Source organism: Sminthopsis crassicaudata, chromosome 1, assembly GCF_048593235.1.
Source record: "Sminthopsis crassicaudata isolate SCR6 chromosome 1, ASM4859323v1, whole genome shotgun sequence".
NCBI lineage: Eukaryota > Metazoa > Chordata > Mammalia > Dasyuromorphia > Dasyuridae > Sminthopsis > Sminthopsis crassicaudata.
Window position 1 is genome coordinate 21805392 of NC_133617.1, and position 24352 is coordinate 21829743.

At 39.2% G+C, this 24352-nt stretch overlaps 1 protein-coding gene across 1 annotated transcript in view; it reads right to left on the reverse strand.

Annotated features, from left to right (window-relative positions):
- CCDC60 (coiled-coil domain containing 60) overlaps positions 1 to 24352 on the reverse strand; it is a 210336-nt gene that overhangs the window by 41286 nt on the left and 144698 nt on the right. The window contains 4 exon segments of the mRNA XM_074296538.1: positions 672 to 762; positions 11170 to 11277; positions 17872 to 17976; positions 23756 to 23923. Coding sequence (XP_074152639.1) covers positions 672 to 762; positions 11170 to 11277; positions 17872 to 17976; positions 23756 to 23923 — 472 coding nt within the window.

Genomic DNA, 24352 nt, shown 5'->3' on the forward strand with positions numbered 1-24352 from the left:
ACAGAATATTAGAAACACAGAATGCAAGGATTAGAAGGGGCCCTGGAAAACACAATTTTAGAACTAGGAGGGATTTTGGAATCAAATAATGTTTTGGCCAAATGGGATTTTAGGAGGGAATAATAATAGTTTCTATTGACAGAGCACTTAAAAATATATGAAACATGTTCTTTGTAATATTCTGAAAAGGAGGCACTGCAGTACTGATCCAGGATGTGAGGGGCTTTGGCTGTCATTGAATCTGCAGGTTCTTAACCTGCTTTTATGTCATTAACTTCTTTGGTGCAGTCTGGTGAGGCCTTCAGAACAATGTCTCTAATGGACAAAATATATAGCTTACAAAGGAAGCCAATTCTACTAAAATGCATTTATTAGAGTATTTTTCAAAAACAAGTACATGGACCTCAGGTGAAAAACTTCCAAAGTTCAACTCTCTCATTTTGCAGAGACTAAAACAGACACATGGGAGAGGGTCATTGAGTCAGAATTCGAATGCGGGCTCTCTGACTTTAATTTCATTTTACTCAACACTTAAGATTCAGATGCTGAGAGGAATGGAGGAGCCCATGGGACAGTTCCAATTGGCATTGGCCAATGGAATAGGGAGGGGTGGCACTGGGGTGGGGAAGAGAGAGGTCCAAGCTTTAATGTAAAATTTGTAGTGGATTTACCTTGGGCGGCATGACGAAGTGCTCCCATTTGTGCAACATCACCTTTTCCTTATTGATTTTTTTTAATGTACTTTTGCTGCCTCCAGGGTCCCTAAAGTGAAAAACAACTTAATGAATTTTCATTTCCAGAGTCCTGTTTTTATTACAACAAGTTCTTTTCTAAAATGCAATAAATAGGGAATAAAAGATAGAGATTTCTGGGCTAACATGGATCCTGGCTCATGAGGAAGAGGTTTGGGTCGAGTTTGGGAAGGCCGAGTGATGTCAGCTAGATGGAAGTCATCTGTGATGACAGCTATTAGGAGGGGTCTTGGCTTGGCATGGTCTCAGGTGCACTCATTTTTTGGCTAAGGGAGAGGAACAAACTTGACCCACAAGGCAGACAGCAGCTAGCACTACTCTTTGGGTTAAATGGGGAATGGCACTTGTTTTTACAGTGTTGTGAAGAGAAGTGAGAAAATATTTCTGAGTAATAAGTAGTAAATGAATAATAATAGATTATAATATATATATAATTATATATTTATAATAAATTTATTAAATAAATAATAAATAAATGCTGGTTCTCTCCTCTCTTCCCCTTATAAGGACCAAGTAAGATAATTTGTATAAAAGTTCCTTGCCAACTTTAAAGTACAAATGCTGGTGTATTATGCTACTATTTGTTATATACTACTATTTTATTTTATTATTATTATTGCAGTGTACATAAAATAACATCATCATTGTCATGTGGTAGTGGTGGTGGTAGTAGTAGTTTTAGTAGTTGTTGTAGTAGTAGTAATAGTAGTAGCAGTAATAGTTGTAGTAGTAATAATAGTAATAGTTACAGTAGTAGTAGTAGTAGTAACAATGATAGTTGTAACAGTATAGTAGTAGTACTTGTTGGTAGCAGTAATAATAATAGTAATAGCAGTAACAGTAGTAGGAGTAGGAATAGGAATAGCAGATAGTACTAATAGCAGTAACAATAGTAGTAATAACAATACTAGGAGTAGTAATAGTTATAGTAATAGTAGTGATAGCAGTAATAGTTGCATTAATAGTAATAGTAGTAGTAGAAGTAATAGTAGTAGTAGTAGGTAGTAGCAGTAACAATAGTAGTAATAGTAGTAGCAGCAGCAGTAATAGTAGTTGTAGAGTAGTGGTAGTAGTTATAGTAGTAGTAGTAATAGTAGTAGTACTTATAGTAATAGTAGTTATAATAGTAGTAGTTAGTAGTAGCAGCAATTGTATTAGTAGTAGTAATTAGTAGTTAGTAGCAGTAATAATAATAGTAGTAGTTGTAATAGTAATAATAGTAGTAAATAGCAGTAGCAGTAGTAGTAATAGTAGTAATTATTAAATTTTACTCATAGTAAGAAACAGCCCTGATTCCAAGGGCTGACAATGAAATCTACTTTCCTCCTCTTGGAAGGGAGAGAATAAACAAAACATCTCCTATGTCCCAGACACTGTGCTATGCTCTTTACAAACATTTCATTTGAACTCAGTATGACTATTGGGGAATTTGGATGTGGAATTGGACCTATTTGTTTACCATGTTGGTTGATTTTGCTTAATGTATTTTTTTGGAATAAAAAGGTGAGGTCAATAGTTAAGGGTACAGTCAAAGACAAATGATAGTGGTATAAAAACAAATGACATTAGTGAACTCATAACAAGAAATCTAATTCATCTGTTGAAAAAGAGAGACAGCCTATTATCAACCATGAACACTGGCCTGGATTTCTTGATTATATGTGCTATGAAGGGTAATGTAGGGGGATCCATAGGAACAGAGGTTTGTTGGATGGGTAACGTGCAAGTTTGGGGAATGGGTACTTTTCCTATGGGAGGGAATTGAAGTTTATGACTGGCATGAGGGTCCTGGGACAAGTCTGGAAATAGGAGAACCTCTCAGAGAGGGAAGTTGGAAGTCCTAAAGATAGTTGGGGTCCTACAGAAATTGCAAGGAGCTGTCCTGGAGTTAGGGTGGGAGATGTAATACCAAATACTTTGATATCAACATAGAGCCCAATCTATCTGTTTTTTTCCTGGGTAGCTCCAGACCTGCTCCTTGGTAGGCCTTAGTACCCTAGAGTGTGGCTACATTGATCAGTGGATAGAGTGCTGGGATCATTTCCAGCTGTTCATCTACCCTGAGTCAAGGCCTGGCAAAGCCATGATGGGTAAAAGGAAGCAGGATACAGAACCTGGTCTTCCCATTTTAGGAGATGAAAGGTTAAGTCAGGAAGGCTCATCTTTCTGAGTCCAAATATGGATTCAATAATTTTGTGACCCTGGGCAAATCTACCTTCTTTGTCTCAGTTTTCTCTTCTATAAAATGAGTTAAAGAAGGAAATGGCAAACACCACTCTAGTATCTATGCTGAGAAAACTCCAAATGGGGTCACAGAGTTAGATATGACAGAAATCATTTGACTAAACAATAGCAGTTTCTGAGTAGAAATCCTCTACTCATTCTAGTGTGACATGAAATGGTTTATGACGAAAGTAGTAAAATGGTAGAAATGGTAGATAAGCTGGGAGGAATATAATATCTAGAATATCAGAGCTGGGAGGGATCTTAGAACAGGGGATGTCAGGGCTTGGAGGGGCCTTAGAACAGGGGATGTCAGGAGTTGGAGGGGCCTTAGAACAGGGGATGTCAGGGCTGGGAGGGGCCTTAGAACAGGGAATGGCAGAGCAGAAAAGGGCCACCCTCAGAATATTATGATTCACTCAACTCCATTTTATTGAAGAGGGAAACAAGCTCAGAGCAGATAATAGAGTCAATTCATCTTTGAGTGAAGAAGTTACCAAAATGCTCTTTGTAATATTTTATTTTCTGATTACACAATAAAAAGCTCTTTGCATAATTAATGGTGTAATTCATTTAATTTTTGTTATGCTTCACTGCTCCCTTGAGTAAACAAATTAAGGAAATATTAAAAATACTGTGAAAAAAGCATCACCATCAATATTTGGGTTATGCAAACAGTATTTAAACCGGCAGCTTTTTTGATGTCTGACTCTCTGATTAACAAGGAGATCCTTCCCTATCTCCCCCATCCCTGCCTGCCTTCCTTCTGATCCTACAAGGCTTTCCAAGTTCTTTCTCCCAGATGCAGCCCCTGCTGCTTCTGCCTGAAGATTCCTTGAAGTTCAAAAGCCCATTTCCCCCTTTAAAAATGAAATCTGTGGCGATACAGGCTTTAAAACCTTAAATAATCAAAACTTAACAAGAAAGTTTCTTTTGGTGATAGCCTAAGAATTTATGGCTGCAGGGATGATTATTTCCTGCTGGTCATCTGGCTCAAGTCAAGACCTGGCAAAGCCATATTGGGGAAAAGGAAGCAGGAGACAGAAGCTGGTCCTCCCATTTTGGGAGATGAAAGGTTAAAAAAGCCAAATTCTTATAAATGCATTTATTAAGCACCTACTATGTTCTAGGCATTTCTTCCACCATAGCCCTAGAAGGGCAGTGGTGAATGAGTTATTATCTTCGTTTTACAGGGGGAGGAAACTGGCGCTCAATTAGGTCAAATGTTGTGTTGGGAAGCTCAGGTGTCTGTAAGGTCTTTCCCTCAAAACACTAGATAAAGGTTAGTTATGATCTGATACAGTCTCCAAGTGGGCATTGGGGCCTTGAGAGCTGTCCAAGGTTACACTGCTAGACTGGCCTGTAAGCAGCAGAGCTGGATCTGTAGAAGAGGTTTTGAGGAAGGAGGAGAGAAATCAAAGAACCTGGATTTGGCTCTCAGCTCCCTGGATGTCCAGCTGGAAGACCCTCCCTACTTTCTTTTGCCTCGGATCCTAGAACAAGGAATGTCAGGGCTGGGAAGGGCCTTGGAAGAGAGAATATCAAAGGTGTGAGGGATCTTAGAACAGGGGATGTCAGGGTTGGGGAGGGTCTTGGAACTAGGGATGCCCTAGGTGTAAAGGATCTTGGAATATAGAATGTCAAAGGTGTAAACAAGTTCAAAGAGGTTCCCCTGTGAAAGTCAGTGCAAGGGATAAGATAAGTGGAAAGGTCATTATTTACTTCAGGGGAGGAAGAACCCATCCCACTAAATGTTTGGCTCCTCCAAGATCATCTGAAATCATATGATACAGTCCTATTTTCACTCTTCAAAATGGAACTGCCAACAATACCCTAATTAACAAGTTTGTTAACTGTCTCTGACTCTCAAGAACATTAGTCTCTATTTGATCATTAGTTGAGACACTAACATATCACGTGAAGTTCCCTAACAAGGACCTGCTCTTATGAATCCACAACTACCTGGTCAGTGTTGGGGAGAGAGCCCGGAATCCCCAAAGTCAATAGCAGAGTGATGCATGAGCTCTCTGCCCGCTAAACCCAGGAGGGAAAATGATTAGGTTTACATCCATTATTTTGCCTGATAGAAACGAAGTCACCAGTTACTGATATTACCTGGGAACTCATTATTGTCCCACTCAGCGATGAATGCTGTGACTGTTAGTGCAGTGCTTATTTCTCATCAAGGATTTAATAACATATGCGCCCGTTTGACCATGAAAAATCATGTCTCTACAGCACCTGGGAGGTGGCAAGAGGAGGGGGTAGAAAAACTGCTTTTTGCTCAGTGAATTTGACCTGCATCATATTTCCTGCTAGGAACACTCCCAGAATGAGATCTTAGGATCCTAGAAGGGGTCTTTGGTGTGTGAAACATCTCATTTTACAGATGAGGAAACTGGGAGCCAGAGATATAAATGATTTGGTGAAGTCACACAACTGGTAAGGAGTAGGAGCTTTTAATTATTGGGGTTTAAAAATACTTTACTGATACATTCTAGAAGATCACTGTCATTTCCCAATAGCCACTCTTCTACCTCACAGAATTGTCCTTTGCCCCAAAGAAAAGCAATTAAGAAAACAAATCTACACATATTTAACCGGGACTGACAATGTATGCGGCATTACTAACCTATAATCCACCACCTCTTTCTACTAGGAGGAGGGAAATATATTTTGCGATTGGTGGTAGTCAACAAACACTTTTGCTCTTGTTCGGTCATGTTCTATTTTTTGTGACCCCATTTGGGGCTTTGTTGGCAAATATACTGCAGTGGTTTGCCATTTCCTTCTCTAGCTCATTTTACAGATGGGGAAATCAAGGCAAACAGAGTTTTAAATAACTTAGGATCACACCGCTGGTAAGTATCTGAGATCAAATTTGGGACTTAAAGTCTTTCTGATTTCAAGTCCAGATGCTCTATCCATTATGCCATCTAGCAGCAGCAGCATTTTTGATGATGAGGATACTATCTTGCAAGATTATTGTGAGGAGTAAATGAACCAGTATTTGTGAAACTTTTTGCAGACCTTCACCAGCTCTATAAATGCTCGCTTTATTATTCTTCTTTCCCTTTACATTGTTGGAGATCCTGAATACCCTCCCCTTAATTCTTCCTGTTTTGCTCTGGAGCTGTGCATCTAGGCTTTGCTGGACCCTTCCAACTCATCCTTTCTTGCCAATCTGCCACCATTTATTTAGCTGGGCCCTGATCAACAGGTATCCACTTTCTTTGTTACCACAAAAAGTGCTGCTATGAATATGTCTTCTCTCGAACCTCTTTTTCTTTTTACTAGAGGGATTTCTGGATCAAGGGAAGGATCATGGGATATTTTTGCAGGTTGCTTTATTTTTTCTACCACCAGTGACCTTCTCTGCAATGTCTTTTTTGGTCTGGGGTGAATATGATGGCTGCTTTTGGCTTCATTTCTCTAGACTGGTTTGCAAACATTGAATGGATTTGCTGGAGAAATACTAAACTCTTGTCATGGTGAGGGGCAATTATATTGCTAAGTGTCCTTGAAAAAATGATCATTGTCTTTTACATTCCTCATCCTCTCCCTTCTGATGGTATGGATGTGATTTTGGCTACTCAAGGCTATGCTTGCAGAGTATGGTTTTCTCCCCCAAAGATCAAGTTGGAAAAGCCTTGATTGCAAGCCTATGATGGAATAAATACTAGATTTGGATCTGTGTTCAAATTCTAATTTTTGATCACTTAGTATCGATGTCTAGTATCTAAGATTTTTAATGGGTCAGTTAGTTTTGGGTCTCAATTTCCTGTACTTAATAAGAGATGACCCTCCAGAGGTGAATGAAATAATATTTGCAAAGCATTTAGCTCAGTGATCAACACATATTTGTTATTCAGTCATGACCTGACTCTTTATAATTTCATTGGAAATTTTCTTGGCAGAGACACGAGTTATTTGCCATTTCCTTCTCCAACTCATTTTATAAGGTGAGGAAACTGAGACAATTGAAATTAAGTGACTTGCACAGGGTCACCAAGCTGGTAAGTATTGGAGACTAGATTTGAACTTCTGAAAATGAGTCTTCTGATCTCCGAGGCTAGTGCTCCATGCATTATGGAGCCACTTAAATGCCCTGTGCTAATTACTTAATATGTATCAGAGAAGGTGCTGTGCTCTATGAGTAAAGGAGAATTGAATTACCCAAAAGAAATGTAGGATGCACAAAATTAGGGAAGCTACCTCAAACATTCATATTTGTGTCCCATCTGAGGCAGAGCTTTCCGAGCTCGAATTGGTCTGATCAGCCACTGTTGGACACAACTATAACTCAACTCTCACATTTTGGTCTTCTTCATTAATGAAGGACAACCACCAACCAACTAACCAACCAACCAACCAACCAACCAACCAACCAACTAACCAACCAACCAACTAATCATGTACCAAAGAGAATGAGAAATGCTAGTTACAAACACCAAAGCAAACATATTCTCTGCTGTAAAGGGCTAGAACTGAGCAATGCACTTGGATAATGAAGCACGTGAGACTAATTGCCAATTGGACAGTTCCCTATTAACTTGTTTGAAGGTTGACCCTCCCCAGCTGTTCTGTGCTGACTTGATTGGTGGGACAAAGAGGGGGAAGTGACTTGTGTGGGAGGAGGAAGAGAAACTTGGGTGGTGGAACTCACGCTCTCTCACACTCGTGACCTGGCGTTGGAGGCGACGGAAAAGATCTAGAATAAAGACATTTAGTGATCCTGACTCCTGCTGATTTCTGGGAAGATAGAGTTCCAGCACTCTGCCCTCAAGGAGCTTATGTTCTAGCGGCAGAGACCATACACACTGAGAGGTGTTGGCTAAGGCAGAATGCTGTAGTCTGGAAAGTAAGAAAGATGCAGGTTCCCATTCACCCAACTGCCTCTGATTTAGGATGAGTCAGATGCTTCGGATGACCCTACAGCTCTGTGTTCCTGATTTCCTTCTCCCCTCTTTGCTGGGTGAGAGGGCATTAAAATTAAAATTTCATTGCTTTTTTATTACATCACTTTTCTTTCCAAATCCATTCCACCTCTACCTATTAAGTCATTTCTTGTAACAAAAAAGGGAATAAAAGAGCAGTTTGACAAAACCAAACACCAGATTCTGAATCTAGTCCTCCATCTCTTAAGAGGCATTTTTGAGCCTTCACATATGCATCAAACATAACTATTACCAACCACAATTTTACTATCAATAATTAGACTTAGCATTTATATGATATGTCCTAAATTTTAGATCAACATCCTCATTTTGAAATGGAGGCCCAGAGAGCCTGAAGAATCATAGAATCATAAGTTTTAATGGCTCAAGACACTTTTTTACTAAGACTTTTGGGACACCTTGCATCGGTTTGGGCTCTAAGGTCTACAAAGTATTTTCCAAAGGTTTTCTCATTTGATCCTCACACCAACCAGAGGACTTAGGTGTTATTAATGTCCCCATTTTACATATGAGGAAACTGAGGCCGAGGGAGAACAAGCCTTGCCCAGGGTGACTCAGCTAGTTGCTGCCTGGACTAGGGTTCCATTTCTGGTCTTCTTGGCTCTAAATGCAGCTTTTGTTAATTGCATATTCAATTTAAAAACAAAAAATGGGGCAGGGATCCCTAACTCCTGGTGGGAATCAAGGGAAAGTCTCCCAGAGTTCCTTTTGTTTCTGGGCTTCTGCTCTGTAAAGATCTGTATGTGACCAAGCCCTTGATGGAAATCTCTTCTCACACATTGTGGCAGACCATCAGTATTCTCGGGTGTGTGCCCTACAGCTGTTAATGAGTTTCTGTCATGCACCATGCACATTTCTCAAACTGACTACCAGGGGAGGGAAAGAATGTTTTTCTTCTTCCTCCAAGCCCCTTTCACTCTACATCCCCATCCCCTTTCTCTTTCTGATGAAGGATTCTATCGAAGGCTTGGGAAGTCTGTTATAGTGTGATGTTACTCCCACCACATCCAGAGGATAGATAGCCTTTTAAAGTGATCTCTAGTACGAAAAACCAATAAGCAATAAACATTCATTAATCAACCCTATGTTGATTAATGTGGCAGATACCTTGTTAAGTATTGAGGATTCAAATGTTCAATAAATACAGCTCCTGATCTCAAGGAGCTTACAATTTAATCGGGGAAGACAATGTGAGTTATTCTTATGATTATGATTATTATATGAGTTAAAAAAACTAGAAATTATTGAAAGCATATGAATTGAAATCAAGTTTGAGAAGCAGTTCAATTCGATTCAATCCACTAAGAAAACAATTAGAAAAACACTGAATTACCAGTTCTATAGAATTCATTTAACAATCATCTCTTCCCTTTTCCTTTCCATGCAACAAAGGCAGGGAGGACAATGTTTTTTCATTCATTCAATCAATCAATCTTTATTAAGTACGATTTTGTGCCAAGCATGTGCTAAGTTCTAGAAATACAAGAAAAAGAAAAAGACAATCCCTGTCCTCAAGGAGATTACAATTTAAAGGGGTATGTAACAAGCAAACAAATATATATATACACATATATATAATTAAAAGGAAAGATTTATATAGAATAAATGGGAAATAATAATATAGGAAAGGCACTAGAATTAGAGGGGCTAAGGAAGACTACCTGTTTAAAAAAAGGATTTGAAGGAAGCCACAAGGTGGAGGTGAATAGAGAGAGTTAGGAGCAGCCAGAGAGAATGCTTGGTTGGAGGCCTGGTACCAAGAGTGTTTTGTTACTTGAACAGCTAAGAGGCCAGTATTATTCATTCATTATTATTTTTGGACTCAATCTATGATTTCATTAGCATGGAAAGCTAAATTTTGGAAATGAAAATGCTTCCTGCCACCACAATTTTTGGTCTTTGGTGCTGTCTAGATAGCCTGAAAGAATTATGATCTGCACAAAGTCACAGCCATCATGTGATGGAGGTGGGAGACTTGAATGTAGCTCTCTGCTTGTAAAGGGCTGAAACTCTGAGTTGATGCACTGAGGTCAGACAACCGAACACTTATGGCTAATTACCGATTAGACAATACTCTATTAGCATATGCTTGGAAAATGGCCCTTCCCACTGTCCTGTGCTGGCCCAATTGTTTGGTGTATACCGAGAATTGTGGGAGGGACTGGGGGTGGAGTAAGACTAGCCAGAGTCACTTTTGGGTGGTAGAGGTCGAGGAGATCCTGTGTCCATCCCCTTCACTTCTACCCTTAAAGACCAAGAATAAAGGTCAAGGACTTTTGCTTATCTTGACTCCGGCTGATTCTAAAGTATCCAGGGAGCTAATGCGGTCATCACATCTGCTGACTCCAAGGAAGTTTCCTAAGCATCCTGCCAAAATCTCCCTCTATTGTTTCACAATCAGAACATTCTCAAAATCTGGACCAATGGAGCATAAATTCTGGAATGCCCTGCCATTCTAAGATGGACTGGATGACATGTTTGCCTTCCAAGTGCCAGCTTCCCTTTAGTTCAGAGAGAGATGAGCTTGCTGGCCTCAACTACTCCTAAAGGACAAAGGACTAAAGTATAGAAGGTACCAGCTTGTACCATGGAAGTGGGTGTGCAACAAACTTCCAAATCATCGATTCTGAAATGTTTGAATAATTGTCATTATTTTAATATTATTATTATATAATATTTATAATATAATAATTAATATTATTATATATTATATTATAATAATAATTATTATTATTATTTTAATATTAATAGTACAGCAGTGGCTCAATAAATAGAGTTTTGAAACTGGAATCAAGAAGTTCTGAATTTAAATATAGCATCAGACACTCATAAGCTCTGGTACTCTGGGAAAATCCTTCATCTCTGCCCACCATTCTGTCTGCTGTGCTACCTAGGTGATTTGTTAGTACCTTAGAATTTACTAAGAATCATCTTACTTCTTGCAAAAATAATAAACCAAGCAATCATGACAGGCTAAAACCATTATATAGAAAAGCAAAAAAAGAAGAGGAAAAGGGAGGTGTGGAATAAGAGGAGGAGGAGGGAGGAGGAGGAAGAAAAAGAGGAAGGGGGAGAAGAAAAGAAGGAGGAAGAGAGGGAGGAACAGGAAAAGGAGGAAAAGGAAAAGGAGGAGGAATAGTAAATGGAGGAGATATAAAAAAGATACAGGATGATCAGGGAAAACAAGGTATATAGAAAAGGGGAAAATAAATCTCTTTGGGGAATATGTGACCTACTTTTCGTTCCAGCAGGTTATCAATGGTTTCATGCCGTGGTGGTTGTGGTCGATGGTCAATGCCTCCAGGAGCCAGTGGAGGGCACAGAGTTGCCGGAAGAGGGGTTCTCTACCAAGACATAAAGAAAAATCTGGTTACAATGAATGAAGGAGAGGAGGAAGCTTTAGAGATTTTCCAGTCCAAACCCCTCATTTTACAGTGGAAGAAACTGAGGAAGAACATTGGTATAATCATCAGGATCACAGATTTAGAACTGGAAGGGACCTTTAGGATCATGAGACTCAAACCTCCCATTTTATAGATGTGGAATTGTAGAGGGCCAGAACTTTGGACAATATACTTGAAACAAGGATACTTACAACAAGGTGTTAACTCAGTGGGATTGATGAGATGATGGTTCTCTAGTAGACATATCCTTAGTACTTAGCATGTTGATGTCATGGTTCTCTAGTTCACACATAATCAGTATGATGTAATTGTAATAGGGTATTTAAAGGCTGAGAAGGACTGGAAAAGAGACATTCCATTTTTGTCCATCCTCCTGGTGGTTTTTCCTACCTCTTGCACTCCCCTCCACTAAGATCAAGACTGGGTCAGAATAAAGACTCCAGATCAGGGGTTCTCAAACTATGGCCTTTGAGCCAGATGAGGCAGCTGAGGATGTTTATGAGGCCCGCTGGGTTATGGCAAATGGGCTGAGGGGCGGAGACAGAGTGTGAGGTTTTTTGTTTTTACTATTGTCCAGCCCCCCTCCAACAGTCTGAGGGACAGTGAACTGTCCCCCTATTTAAAAAGTTTTTTTTTTTATTCATTTTTTCCAAATTATCCCCTCCCTCCCTCCCCCCGATGGCAGGTAATCCCATACATTTTACATGTGTTACAATATAACCTAGATACAATATATGTGTGTAAATACCATTTTCTTGTTGCACATTAATTATTAGCTTCCGAAGGTATAAGTAACCTGAGTAGATAGACAGTAGTGCTAACAATTTACATTCGCCTCCCAGTGTTCCTTCTCTGGGTGTAGTTGTTTCTGTCCATCATTGATCAACTGGAAGTGAGTTGGCTCTTCTTTATGTTGAAGATTTCCACTTCCATCAGAATACATCCTCATACAGTATTGTTGTTGAAGTGTACAGCGATCTTCTGGTTCTGCTCATTTCACTCAGCATCAGTTGATTTAAGTCTCTCCAAGCCTCTCTGTATTCCTCCTGCTGGTCATTTCTTACAGAGCAATAATATTCCATAACATTCATATACCACAATTTACCCAACCATTCTCCAATTGATGGACATCCATTCATCTTCCAGCTTCTAGCCACTATGAAAAGGGCTGCCACAAACATTTTGGCACACACAGGTCCCTTTCCCCTCTTTAGTATTTCTTTGGGATATAATCCCAATAACAGCAATGCTGGGTCAAAGGGTATGCACAGTTTGATAACTTTTTGGGCATAGTTCCAAATTGCTCTCCAGAATGGCTGGATTCTTTCACAACTCCACCAACAATGTATCAGTGTCCCAGTTTTCCCACAGCCCCTCCAACATTCATCATTATTTGTTCCTGTCATTTTAGCCAATCTGACAGGTGTGTAGTGGTATCTCAGAGTTGTCTTAATTTGCATTTCTCTGATCAGTAGTGATTTGGAACACTCTTTCATATGAGTGGAAATAGTTTCAATTTCATCATCTGAGAATTGTCTGTTCATATCCCTTGACCATTTATCAATTGGAGAATGGTTTGGTTTCCTATAAATCAGGGTCAGTTCTCTATATATTTTGGAAATGAGACCTTTGTCAGAACCTTTGTTTTTAAAAATATTTCCCCAATTTGTTACTTCCCTTCTAATCTTGTTTGCATTAGTATTGTTTGTACAGAAACTTTTTAGTTTGATGTAATCAAAATCTTCTATTTTGTGATCAATAATGATCTCTAGTTCTCCTCTGGTCATAAATTCCTTCCTCCTCCACAGGTCTGAGAGGTAGACTATTCTCTGTTCCTCTAATCTATTTATGATCTCATTCTTTATGCCTAAATCATGGACCCATTTTGATCTTCTCTTGGTATATGGTGTTAAGTGTGGATCCATATCTAATTTCTGCCATACTAATTTCCAGTTTTCCCAACAGTTCCTATTTAAAAAGTTTGAGGACCATTGCTCTAGATTGCTGAGACCAAGGGCTGTCCGAAGGACCTCCAGAAAGCTAGCCAGAACGTTACAAGGAACTGAGGCTCTGAGAGTGTGAAATGACTCATTCACAGTCACTCAGGGGCACACAGGAGCTTCAGCTTCAAAATCCAGTCCTTGTTCCCACTGTACCATCACATCCTAGAGTAGTCGAGGGGCTGACACACTCATTAATGTAAACCACATGAGTGTAGATGATATGCCTGTTTGGGGAAGGTGTATTCAGGCATCCACCAAAGGCTGGCAAGAGCACATCTCCCCCAGAGGCTGCTTTAAGTCCATGTGCCACCTGCCATGAGAAGCCCTCTGTGATGCTCTCTTCTCAGATGATCTCCTCAATTCAATTCAAAACATTTATTAAGCCCTTGCTGTGTGCCAACTACTGTGCTAGGCATTAAGGGCACAGACAAAAATGAAATTGGTCCCTGCCTTCAGGAGGCTTCTATTTGTTTCCCCCTAGGATATAGGATCTTAGACCTAGAGCTTGAAGGGAGCAACCATCTCCCTTGAGGAAACTGAGGCCTGGAAATGTGATATCATATAGGCAGCTCCTTTGATTCCAACGCCATTGACCCTTACACTAAAGCATACTGACATCACCAGGGGACCATAGATGAGGAACTAGAAGAGATCCCAGAGGTTGTTAGTCCAACAAATCAAGGTCCAGAAAGGGGGAGTCACTTATTTACTCTGAGAAAATTCAGCTATTGAGTGTCTGAAGCAAGATTTGAACCTGGGACCTCTGACTCCAAATTCAATTCTCTGTCCATTGTCCTATGCTGCCTCAGCAACATTCATTGATAAATTAGAGCCATAAATTAGAAATAAGTAAATTCTTGAGAAGAAAGTGGTGCAGGGTTATGTGTTGTTCTTGGAGTCAGGAAGATCTGAATTTGAATCTTTGGCAATTCTCCAGTTTTCACCTGTAAAATGAAGGACTTGGATAATGGGGAAGGATCTATAAGGTCAAGAAATCTGCTAGGGGCCAGAGGGGGAAACCAAAACTTTGAAGAGAGCAGGTTCAAGGCCCCTGGGAAAGAGGGCTCCTCTCTCTGGATGTGTTGCATGGGGGAGGGGAATGCCAATTTGGGTTTGACATAAGAAGAAATTTCCCAACAACCAGAGTTATCCAAAAAGAGAGGCAATTAATAATAATAATAGTTATATTAATACTAATAATACTTCCATTGAGGAAAATGATAATGAAAATCATCTCTTAAATGCATCCTCCATAAATAATCCAATGGATTAAGTTACTTTGGAAGCCTCCCCTCCAGATCTAGGGCCTTGATTTTATATAAACCAGGCATCTGTAAGCCAGAGGCTGGCTTGAGAGCAGCTCTGCTGATGAACACAGGATAGGGTTAATGTTTGGATGCTCCTTACTGGAAGAAACTTGAGCATCTTCCCAACTAACCCCTAGCTCTCCTCCATCCCCCGGGATAACTCCGGGAATGGTCTGCCCATTATGATGACTCGGAAATTGTTATTCTCTGAAAGCAGCCTCTCCCAGAGAGATCAATATTCCCAGGTTCATCGCCTTTTCACACCTTAAGGAGGAGTATGCCCTCCTCGTTGCCAGGAAAGTCAGTAGGGAAGGTACCAGGGAAAGCCTTCATACCAAGGACAGATGTCTGATGTCATCAGATAGGATATACCTAACTCAATAGGACTGGGAAGACATGCCTGCACTCGTTCAGTTATTTCAGTCGTGTCTGACTTGGGGTTTTCTTTGCCAAGATGCTGGAGTGATTTGCCATTTTCTTCTCCAGCTCACTTTGCAGATGAAGAAACTGAGGCAAACAGGGGTAAGTGATTTTGTACACACAGTGTCTGAGGTTGGATTTGAATTCAGGTCTCCCTGACTTTAGGCTCAGCTACTCTATCCCCTGTGTTACCTACCTACTTGATGCAAGCACAGGGAATGACTAATTAGGACTCATTAGGAGCTGGAGGTTTTTGTGAGCTTGGGATCATTCACATACAAAGATACTGTCCAAAGTATGACGTCTATGATCTTCAACTATAAAAATTCATCAGATGGGGGCAGCTGGGTGGTGTAGTGGATAGCGCGCCAGTCCTGAATTCAGGAAGACCCGAGTTCAAATCTGATCTCAGACACTTAACACTTCCCAGATGTGTGACCCTGGGCAAGTCACTTAACCCCAGCCTCAGGGGGGAAAATTATCAGATGGAAAGACTGACTCTGGATTCATGAGCCTTGAGTTCAAATCCTGTGATGTTTAATAATCTATGTGACTTAAGGCAAATCATTTAATCTCCTTGGTTCCCAAGTTCCTCTTTTGCAAAATGAGCAGATTGAGCTCTGATCAATTGAATATCTGATCAATGATCTTAAATCACTTTAATGTCTCTGGGCCTCAGTTTCCTCAACTTTAAAATGAAGGGCTTGATCCCAATGGCATCTGATGTCCCTTGAAATTCTAGATTATGATCCTTCACAAGTTCCTCTCTCTTATTTCAGTGTGCTCATCCATATATTGAGAGAGTTGGAGTCAGTTGATTCCTAAGGTCTTTTCAACCCTACTAAGAACCTGTGAATAACTGACTATCCAAGAAAACCAGAATGGGTGAGAGCAGAATTCATCCTGATGTTAAGAATCCCAGAGTCTCAGAGGTAGACTCAGTCAATCAGTCCATCATTAGACATTTTAAAATGTCTACTACAAGCCAGGCACAGTGTTGAGGATACAGAAAAAGGCCTGGAAGGCAGAGACAAGAAACAAATAATTGTATACAGACCAGCTGTAGAGAGAGGACCTCAGTGGCCATCTTGTCTAACCTTGATCTAAAACCTCAAAACAGGGGGCATCCAGCTTTTTCTTAAAGGCCTCCAGGGATGGAGTGCCCACTATTTCTCAAGTTAGCGCGTTCTGCTTTTGGACAGCACTACTTGTGAAGAAATTCTTCCTGATCAATTGGAGAATGGCTGAATAAATTGTGATATATGAATATTATGGAATATTATTGTTCTGTAAGAAATGACCAGCAGGATGATTTCAGAGAGGCCTGGAGAGACTTATATGAACTGATGCTGAGTGAAATGAACAGTACCAGGAGATAGTTGTATACTTCAACAACAATACTATATGATGATCAATTCTGATGGACATGGCCCTCTCCAACAATGAGATGAACCAAATCAGTTCCAATAGAGCAGTAATGAACTGAACCAGCTACACCCAGTGAAAGAACTCTGGGAGTTGACTATGAACCACTACATAGAATTCCCAATCCCTCTATTTTTGTCCACCTGAATTTTTTATTTCCTTCACAGGCTAATTGTACACTATTTCAAAGTCTGATTCTTTTTGTACAGCAAAACAACTGTTTGGACATGTATACCTATATTGTATTTAATTTATACTTTAACATATTTAACATGTATTGGTCAACCTGCCATCTGGAGCGGAGGAGGGAGGGGAAAAATTAGAACAAAAGGTTTGGAAATTGTCAATGTTGTAAAATTACCCATGCAGATATCTGGTAAATAAAAAGCATTAATAAAAATAAAAAAATAATAAAAAAGAAATTCTTCCTTGTGTATAATCTAGATATCCTTCTCAATAACTTACCCTGATCACTGATTGAATTCTCAAAAAAGAGGCTACTGAGTCTACAGATACTGAGGCCCAGAAAAATGACACAACTATAATATGCTTTCAATTGAGACTAGATCTGTATTTTCCTTGACATAAAGAAGTCCAGATGAGGAAACTCCCTCTGATGATTCAGATTTCCAATTTTTCTTCGATTTACACTCTCAGAGCAGAAGCTCTTAATCTGGGATATCTCCATGTTTTGATCCAAGGAGCCCTTTATAAATTTCAGGGACTCGATGAACATAAACAAAGACACATTTTCTACCCACCCCCACTAACTTCTAATTGAAATTTAGTGTTTCTTTGAATTTTTTGAAAACATGATTCTGAGAAGGGGATTCCCCTAGGCTTTACCCAACTGCTAAAGGGGTCAAGAATGTAAAAATGTATAGAGCACCAGCCCTGAATTCAGGAGGATCCGAGTTCAAATCTAGTCTCAGACACTTAACACTTCCTGGCTGTGTGACCCTGGGCAAGTCACTTAACCCCAGCCTTGGGGGGAAAAAAAGAATGTAAAAATGTTTTGAAAGAGTTGAGTGACTTGCTTAGGGTCACATAGTCAGCATATATCAAAAGACAGGTTGTGAACTCAGCTCTTCCTAATTTTAAGGCCAACTCTCTATCCACTATTCCACATTGCCTCTCACATTGAGATTTGGACCTTGCTTTTTTTTTTTTTTTTTTTTTTTTAAATCTGATGCTGGGAAAATATTCCCCACATTGATTCCTGGCTTTATAAATAACCCTAGCTCCCTCCCATCTTGCTTTCTGTTACCATTTCCATATAGCTAAGCAGTTTGGGAAGGCAGCCCACACATCGTCACTTGGATTCACTTTTCTTTGGTGGCAGCAAGACAAAATAGGAGAAAAGAATCTGGCGGACTCACATTTGGGCCTGGGATAGTGAGGATGAGATCACAGAGTTGTGTACTGGGTTGAAAGGTCGTAGGATAACATCTGGAGTTCCCTCTTTTTTTCCTCCATCATATAAGCTGTGGGGAGGAAAAGGCAGAAGCTTAATACATGGTCATTGAACTGAATTTTCCAGCATCACCCTTGTCTAGTGTTCCTCATAAAGCACTTCTGTTCATCTAAGGAAGACCAAAATGTTTAAAATAAAGGCAGAAAAAGTCCCAGTTTTTTATAGGAATAGTGTAAAAGGCACATCTCATAGGTGGAGATTATTTACAACTATGGCTCTGAGAAGGGTCCTCAGAGGCTTGCTAATCTAACCCTCTCCGCTCTCCAAATTCTACTGAGGCCAAATTCCAGTGCCTTTCCTTTATTATTTCTTATTTGTCTTATATTTTGTCTTATTTATTTAGAAGTTATCTCTCCATTAGATCATTAAATGTTAAATTTCTTGAGAACAGTGATTGTCTTTTTGTATCCCGAGTGTTTTGCATAGGATCTGGCACACAGTAGGTGCTTAATCAATGTTTATTGAATTGAACTGAACTGAACCTGGAGAGATGAAATGACTTTTCCTAAATCATAGAGATAACAGAGTCAGGGTTCAAGCATTAATCATCAGTTTAGAGATAGAAGAAAAAATCCATCTATTTCGGCGCTTTCCACCCTCTTCACTTTACAAATGATGAAATTGTGAAGTGAGTGACTGGCCAAAGAATCCTCAGATAGAAAGAAATGTGTTAGGATTTGAATCCAGGTCTTGAGACTTTACATATATAAAATTTGTCTTTCTTCCCAAGTTCTGAGTAGCTGTTTTAGAGTTCAGTTAGAAATAATCATAGCAATTAGCATTAATACACTGTCTACTCTATACCAGGCACTAGGATAAATATCCTATAAGTATTATCTCATTTGATCTGATTTGAGTCTGTGATCATGAGGTGAGAGACAATTCTTTGCCATCCTGCTCAATCTGGAATTAGAAAATTAAGAACTATTTTGAATAAAGAGTCCAGTAGTATTTTTTCCTTGACTTCCCTCGTAGTGGACGCTGGAAAGTCCTTTGATGCCTTTCCTTTTGAGATTTCCTAAGGAATAAGTGCAGTCTCAGGCTAAAGGCTTTCTAAGGTCGTTGGATCGTAGGTTGTAAGGGATCTTAGAAACAACCTACATCTTCATTTTACACATGAGGAAACTGAGGGCCAGAGTGGTGTAATGGCTTGACCAGGATCATTCTACCAATTGAAATGATGGGGCTATGATGCAATGCAAGATTCTCCAACTCCAACTATTTTTTCATGTACAAAGCCCCCTTAGAACATTGCAAACTCATGAAAAATTACACAAGTGCTTTGGACGACCCTCTGTCTCTTCTCTGTTCTCATCTCAGCTCTCATCTTCCTTAGCATTTCCTCTTCATTAACTTTTCTCTTTTCTTTCCTCTTCTTGACTTTTGTCATTCATTCACCTTGTCCCTTTTCTCCTTCTCTTTCTCCATTCCTCTTTTTAAAAATCTATTTACACTTAATTTTTAAAATCTAAATTTTATTTTTAATATTTGTTTAAATTTTTGAGTTTTCTCTCTTCCTCCCATCCCTCCCCTGTTCACTGTGAAGGCAAAAGATTTGATATCAATTATACATGTGAAATCACGTAAAATACATGGCCATATTAGCCATGTTGCACAAAAGCAAGAAAAATAAAGTGAGAAAATTATGTTTTAATCAGCACTCAGATTCCATTAATACTTTCTCAGAAGATGGACAGTATCTTTCAACATAATTGTTTTGCTGAGAATAGCTAAATTATTCATAGTTAATCACAGAATAATATTACTATTAATCTGTACAATATCCTGGTTCTGCTCACTTCATATCAATTCATTAAAGTCTTTCCAGGTTTTTCTGAAACTGTTTTGTCATTTCATATAGCCCAACAGTATTCAATCACAATAATATACTACAACCTGTTTAGCCATTCAGTGGATGAAAATCTCTTTAATGTCCAATCCTTTGCCTCTACAAAAAGCTGTTATAAATATTTTTGTATAAATAGGTCCTTTTTGTATAAATAGGTCCTTTTCCCTATTTTCTTTGTAATACAGACCTAGTAGAGGAATTGTTTCATCAAAGGGCATGCACAGTTTTATAGCCCTTTGGTTATAGTTTCAAATTGCTCTCCAGATTGGTTGGATCAGTTCACAACTTCACCAACAGTGCGTCAGTTTTTCAATTTTTCCACATCCTCCCAAATATTTGTCATTTTTCATTAAAAATATTCCTTATTAGTCAATCTGATGGATGTGAAGTGGACCCTCAGAGTTGTTTTAATTTGCTTTTCTTTAACCAATAGTGAGGTAGAACCTTTTTTTTTTTCATGTGCCTCCTGTGATTTATTCTTCTGAAAACGATCTGTTCATATCCTTTGGCCATTTATCAATTGGGAAATGACTCATAATTTTATAAATTTGATTCTGTTGTTGATTGAGAAATGAGGCCTCCTCCTTCTTTCCATTTTCTTCCATCTTTTTTTCTCTGTTTCCCTTCATTATTTCCATACTTTCATTCTCCTCTCTCTTCCTCTCCTCATTCTTCTCTCTTCCTTGTTCCCCCTCTCATCTCCCCACAGTTAATGTCAGAAACAGGATTTAAATCTAAATCTGTTTTGAATTCTTTCCCTCTGTCTTAGTGCTCTTTTGCCACCCTGTCTTATTTAATAACTTTCCCATTTAAGAGTAAAATTTTTAATAATATCTTTGCTTTTTATATTATCTAAATTTCTCCAAGAATTTCTCTCCCTCATCGTTCCAGCCAGCCAACCCAATGGTTAACCATGAAAAAATTCAATAAAGTAAAGAGGAAGAAGAAAAAAGAAAAAAAATCAGAAAAATTAGCTAATACTTTGAAAAAGTTTGAAAACATATGCCCTCTTCTACACTTGTGAACAGGTGAACCTATGGGATGTGTCTTCTTACATCTCTTCTTTGGGGCCAGGAGTATTATTCACTTTAGATTACTTTATGGCTCTTTTCCCCATTTATATTATTGTCATAATGTACATTTAAAAAATAGCTCTATTTATTTTTCTGCACCTCAGTACAGCTAAATCTTTCCATACTCCCTTGTAGTCATTATGTTGATCATCTCTCAGAGCAGAGAACATTCCATTATAGTAATATAACGCAGTTTGTTTAGCCATTTTCCAAATTATGGGCAACCATTTTGTTTCCCATTCTTTGCTACCATATAAAGTGCTGCTATAAATATTTTGGAGTATATATATTTTCTTCTTATCAATGACCTCCTTGGGGTATATTTCTAGTAGTGAGATCTCTGATGCAAGGTATCTAGACATTCTAGTCACTATATTTGCATAATTCTGAATTGTTTCCCAGAGTCTTGTACTGATCCATAACTTTACTAATAACACACTAATGTGCCTCTCTTCCTACAACCCCTTCAATATTGACTTCTGTCATTTCTAATAACTTTCTTAAATGCCTCATATTGATTTAGGCTCCTAGAAAGAGCTGTGTGTTTTTTTTTCAATTTAGGAAAAGGTCTTCTATGTTGGTTTCTTCCTCCTTTCCCCCTTCCATTTTCTTTTTTCTTCCCTTCCTTCCTTTCTCCTAGGTTCCTTCTTTCCTCTCTTCCTTTCCTCCTCTCCCTTCCTCCCCTCCTTCCTCCCTTCCATCCTTCCTTCCTCTTCTCTCTCCTTCCGTCCGTCCTTCCTTCCTTCCTTCCTTCCTTCTTTCTCTTTCTCTTCTTTCCTTCTTTTTTCTTCTCTCTCTTTCTTCTCCCTCTTTTTTCTTTTTTTCCTCTCTCTCTTATTCTTTTTACTTTATCTCATTCTTTTCCCCTCTCTTATTTTTTCTCTCTCATTTTCTTTCTTTCTTTCTCTTTCCTTCCTTCCCTTCTCCCTTTCTTTTCTTTTCTTTTCTTTTCTTTTCTTTTCTTTTCTTTTCCTTTCTTTTCTTTTCTTTTCTTTTCTTTTCTTTTCTTTTCTTTTCTTTTCTTTTCTTTTCTTTTCTTTTCTCTTCCTTACTGCTTTCTTTCTTAAATATTATTCATTAATATATAGCTTATGCTTATCATTTCATCCCCTTAGGCCTCAGTCTCAGTTTTCTAACCTGTTTATGTTTACCCAGATGGACGTCTCGAGTCTCTTCCAGTCTTTTCCTTCCTTCCCTTCCTTCCCTTCCTTCCCTTCCTTCCCTTCCTTCCCTTCCCTTCCTTCCCTTCCTTCCCTTCCTTCCCTTCCTTCCCTTCCCTTCCTTCCCTTCCTTCCCTTCCTTCCCTTCCTTCCCTTCCTTCCCTTCCTTCCCTTCCTTCCCTTCCTTCCCTTCCTTCCCTTCCTTCCCTTCCTTCCCTTCCTTCCCTTCCTTCCCTTCCTTCCCTTCCTTCCCTTCCTTCCCTTCCTTCCCTTCCTTCCCTTCCTTCCCTTCCTTCCCTTCCTTCCTTCCTTCCTTCCTTCCTTCCTTCCTTCCTTCCTTCCTTCCTTCTTCCCTCCCTTCCTTTTCCATGATTTCACGGAAAGTATCAATCTATCATCATAATTTAATGCCACTTTAGCAAATCATAACAGATCTTAAAAAAACTGCCCGAGATATCTAAAAGTTAAGGGAGTTGCCCAGCATTACACAGTATAGTATCAGAGGTGAGATTATTGCTTTTGTGGACTATAATGAGTTACATAATCAGGCATCATTATTATTATTATTATTATTATTATTATCATCATCATCATCATCATCATCATCATCAATCATTATCAGATTCTTAGTGTCTAGCATAGAACCTGATCTGATCTGTAGCAGATATCCAGGAGAGGCTTGCTAATGATGTGCTTATTTTCCCAAGAGGGACACTTGCTTTTTCCGTTCCCCTAGGCCTTTATCTCTATTAAGCATTCATCTACTGGTTTTGGTGGCCCCATCTCCGACACTTCCTCCACTCCTGTATTTCTTCAGTGTATCCTTGGTTTGGCACTTGTTTTTGGTTTGCTCGTTGGTCAAATGAAGGCATTGAACTAGCTGGTGTTTGAGGGCCTTTTCCACCCTAGCATCTTCTGATTCTAGGAATGGTCAACATCTGAATCATTCTGGTAATATTCAATATTTCCATAACATTTTATGTTTTGCAAAGGGTTTTACCCATGTGATTTCACATAGCTGTTTTTGGCCCATTCTATAGATATGAAAACTGAGACCTGGAAAGATGAAGAGATTTTCCTGCTGTGATAGTGTCAGAAGTGATATCTGAACCTGGAATCAGACCGACTCTGAGTTAGTCCTCTATCTATTAAGAATAACAATGATTATTATAAAATATAGTATTACACAATACCTTAAGGTTTACAAGATTATCTTAATTGATCCTCACAACAAACTTGGGGAAAAGGTGCTACTATTATTGTCATCCCCACTTTACAGATGAGGAAACTGAGGTAGAGAGTAATAATTCATCCAGGGCCACACCACCAGTAAATGTCTGCAGCTGGATTAGAATTCATTTTTTTTATTATTTTCCCAAGAGGAATTGAAATATCAGGGGCAGATAGATGGTTCAATAGATAGAGCACTGAACCTGGAGTCAGTAAAATGGATTAAAATTAATTAAATTAAAATTCAGCCTCAGATACTTACTAGCTGCTAAATAGCAATTGTAGTTCCTCATCTGTAAAATGGGGACACACTGGAGAAAGAAGTAGCAAAATACTCCATTATCTCTGCCAAAAAACCCTACCGACATAGTTCGTGAGGAGACGAAGAAATAGACAGGACGGAATATCCCAACAAGAAAAACAATAGAAATAGTTGCTTTGGGGGCTATTACTACTAATGCTTTTGGGTCTACCTACTTCAGGCTAACATCACTGGTTTCAGCAGCAGGCAGTTTTGGAGGCTGAAATCTGTTTCTTTCCTCTTCTTCTCTTTTTTTGTCCATCAAGATTTTCTTTCTCATTGCGTTCTCCGCCTTCAAGATATCGAAATAACCTTGGCCCATTTTTACTGACCGGATCAGGTAGCTGTATGGGGAGAAGAAGAAAGTGAATTTGAAAATGGAAGATGGGGGTGGTGGAAACAATGGAGGAGAAGCAGCAGACTTGGTATCAGGAAGCCTGGGGTTTCAAACCTGGCTCAGGTGCTGAGGCTTTGTTTCTCTATCTGTAAAATGGAGATAACAATCCTCGTGCTCTCTGCTGAAAGTTCTCTTTAAGCTGTATATATCAGAGAAATCCAGGCTTAATGTTTGGACTTAGCACAATTAGGACTTGTGGCCCTTTCCATTCACCTTGTAGCCAAATCCTGCTGTGTGGGTTCTCACACTCACTCACACACCCACACACTCATATTCACTTGCACATACGCACTCTCATTCACTCGTACACATCACACAGCTCACACACATACCCACACGCTCAAACATGGACACCCTCCCTTTCCCTGTTTTGCCC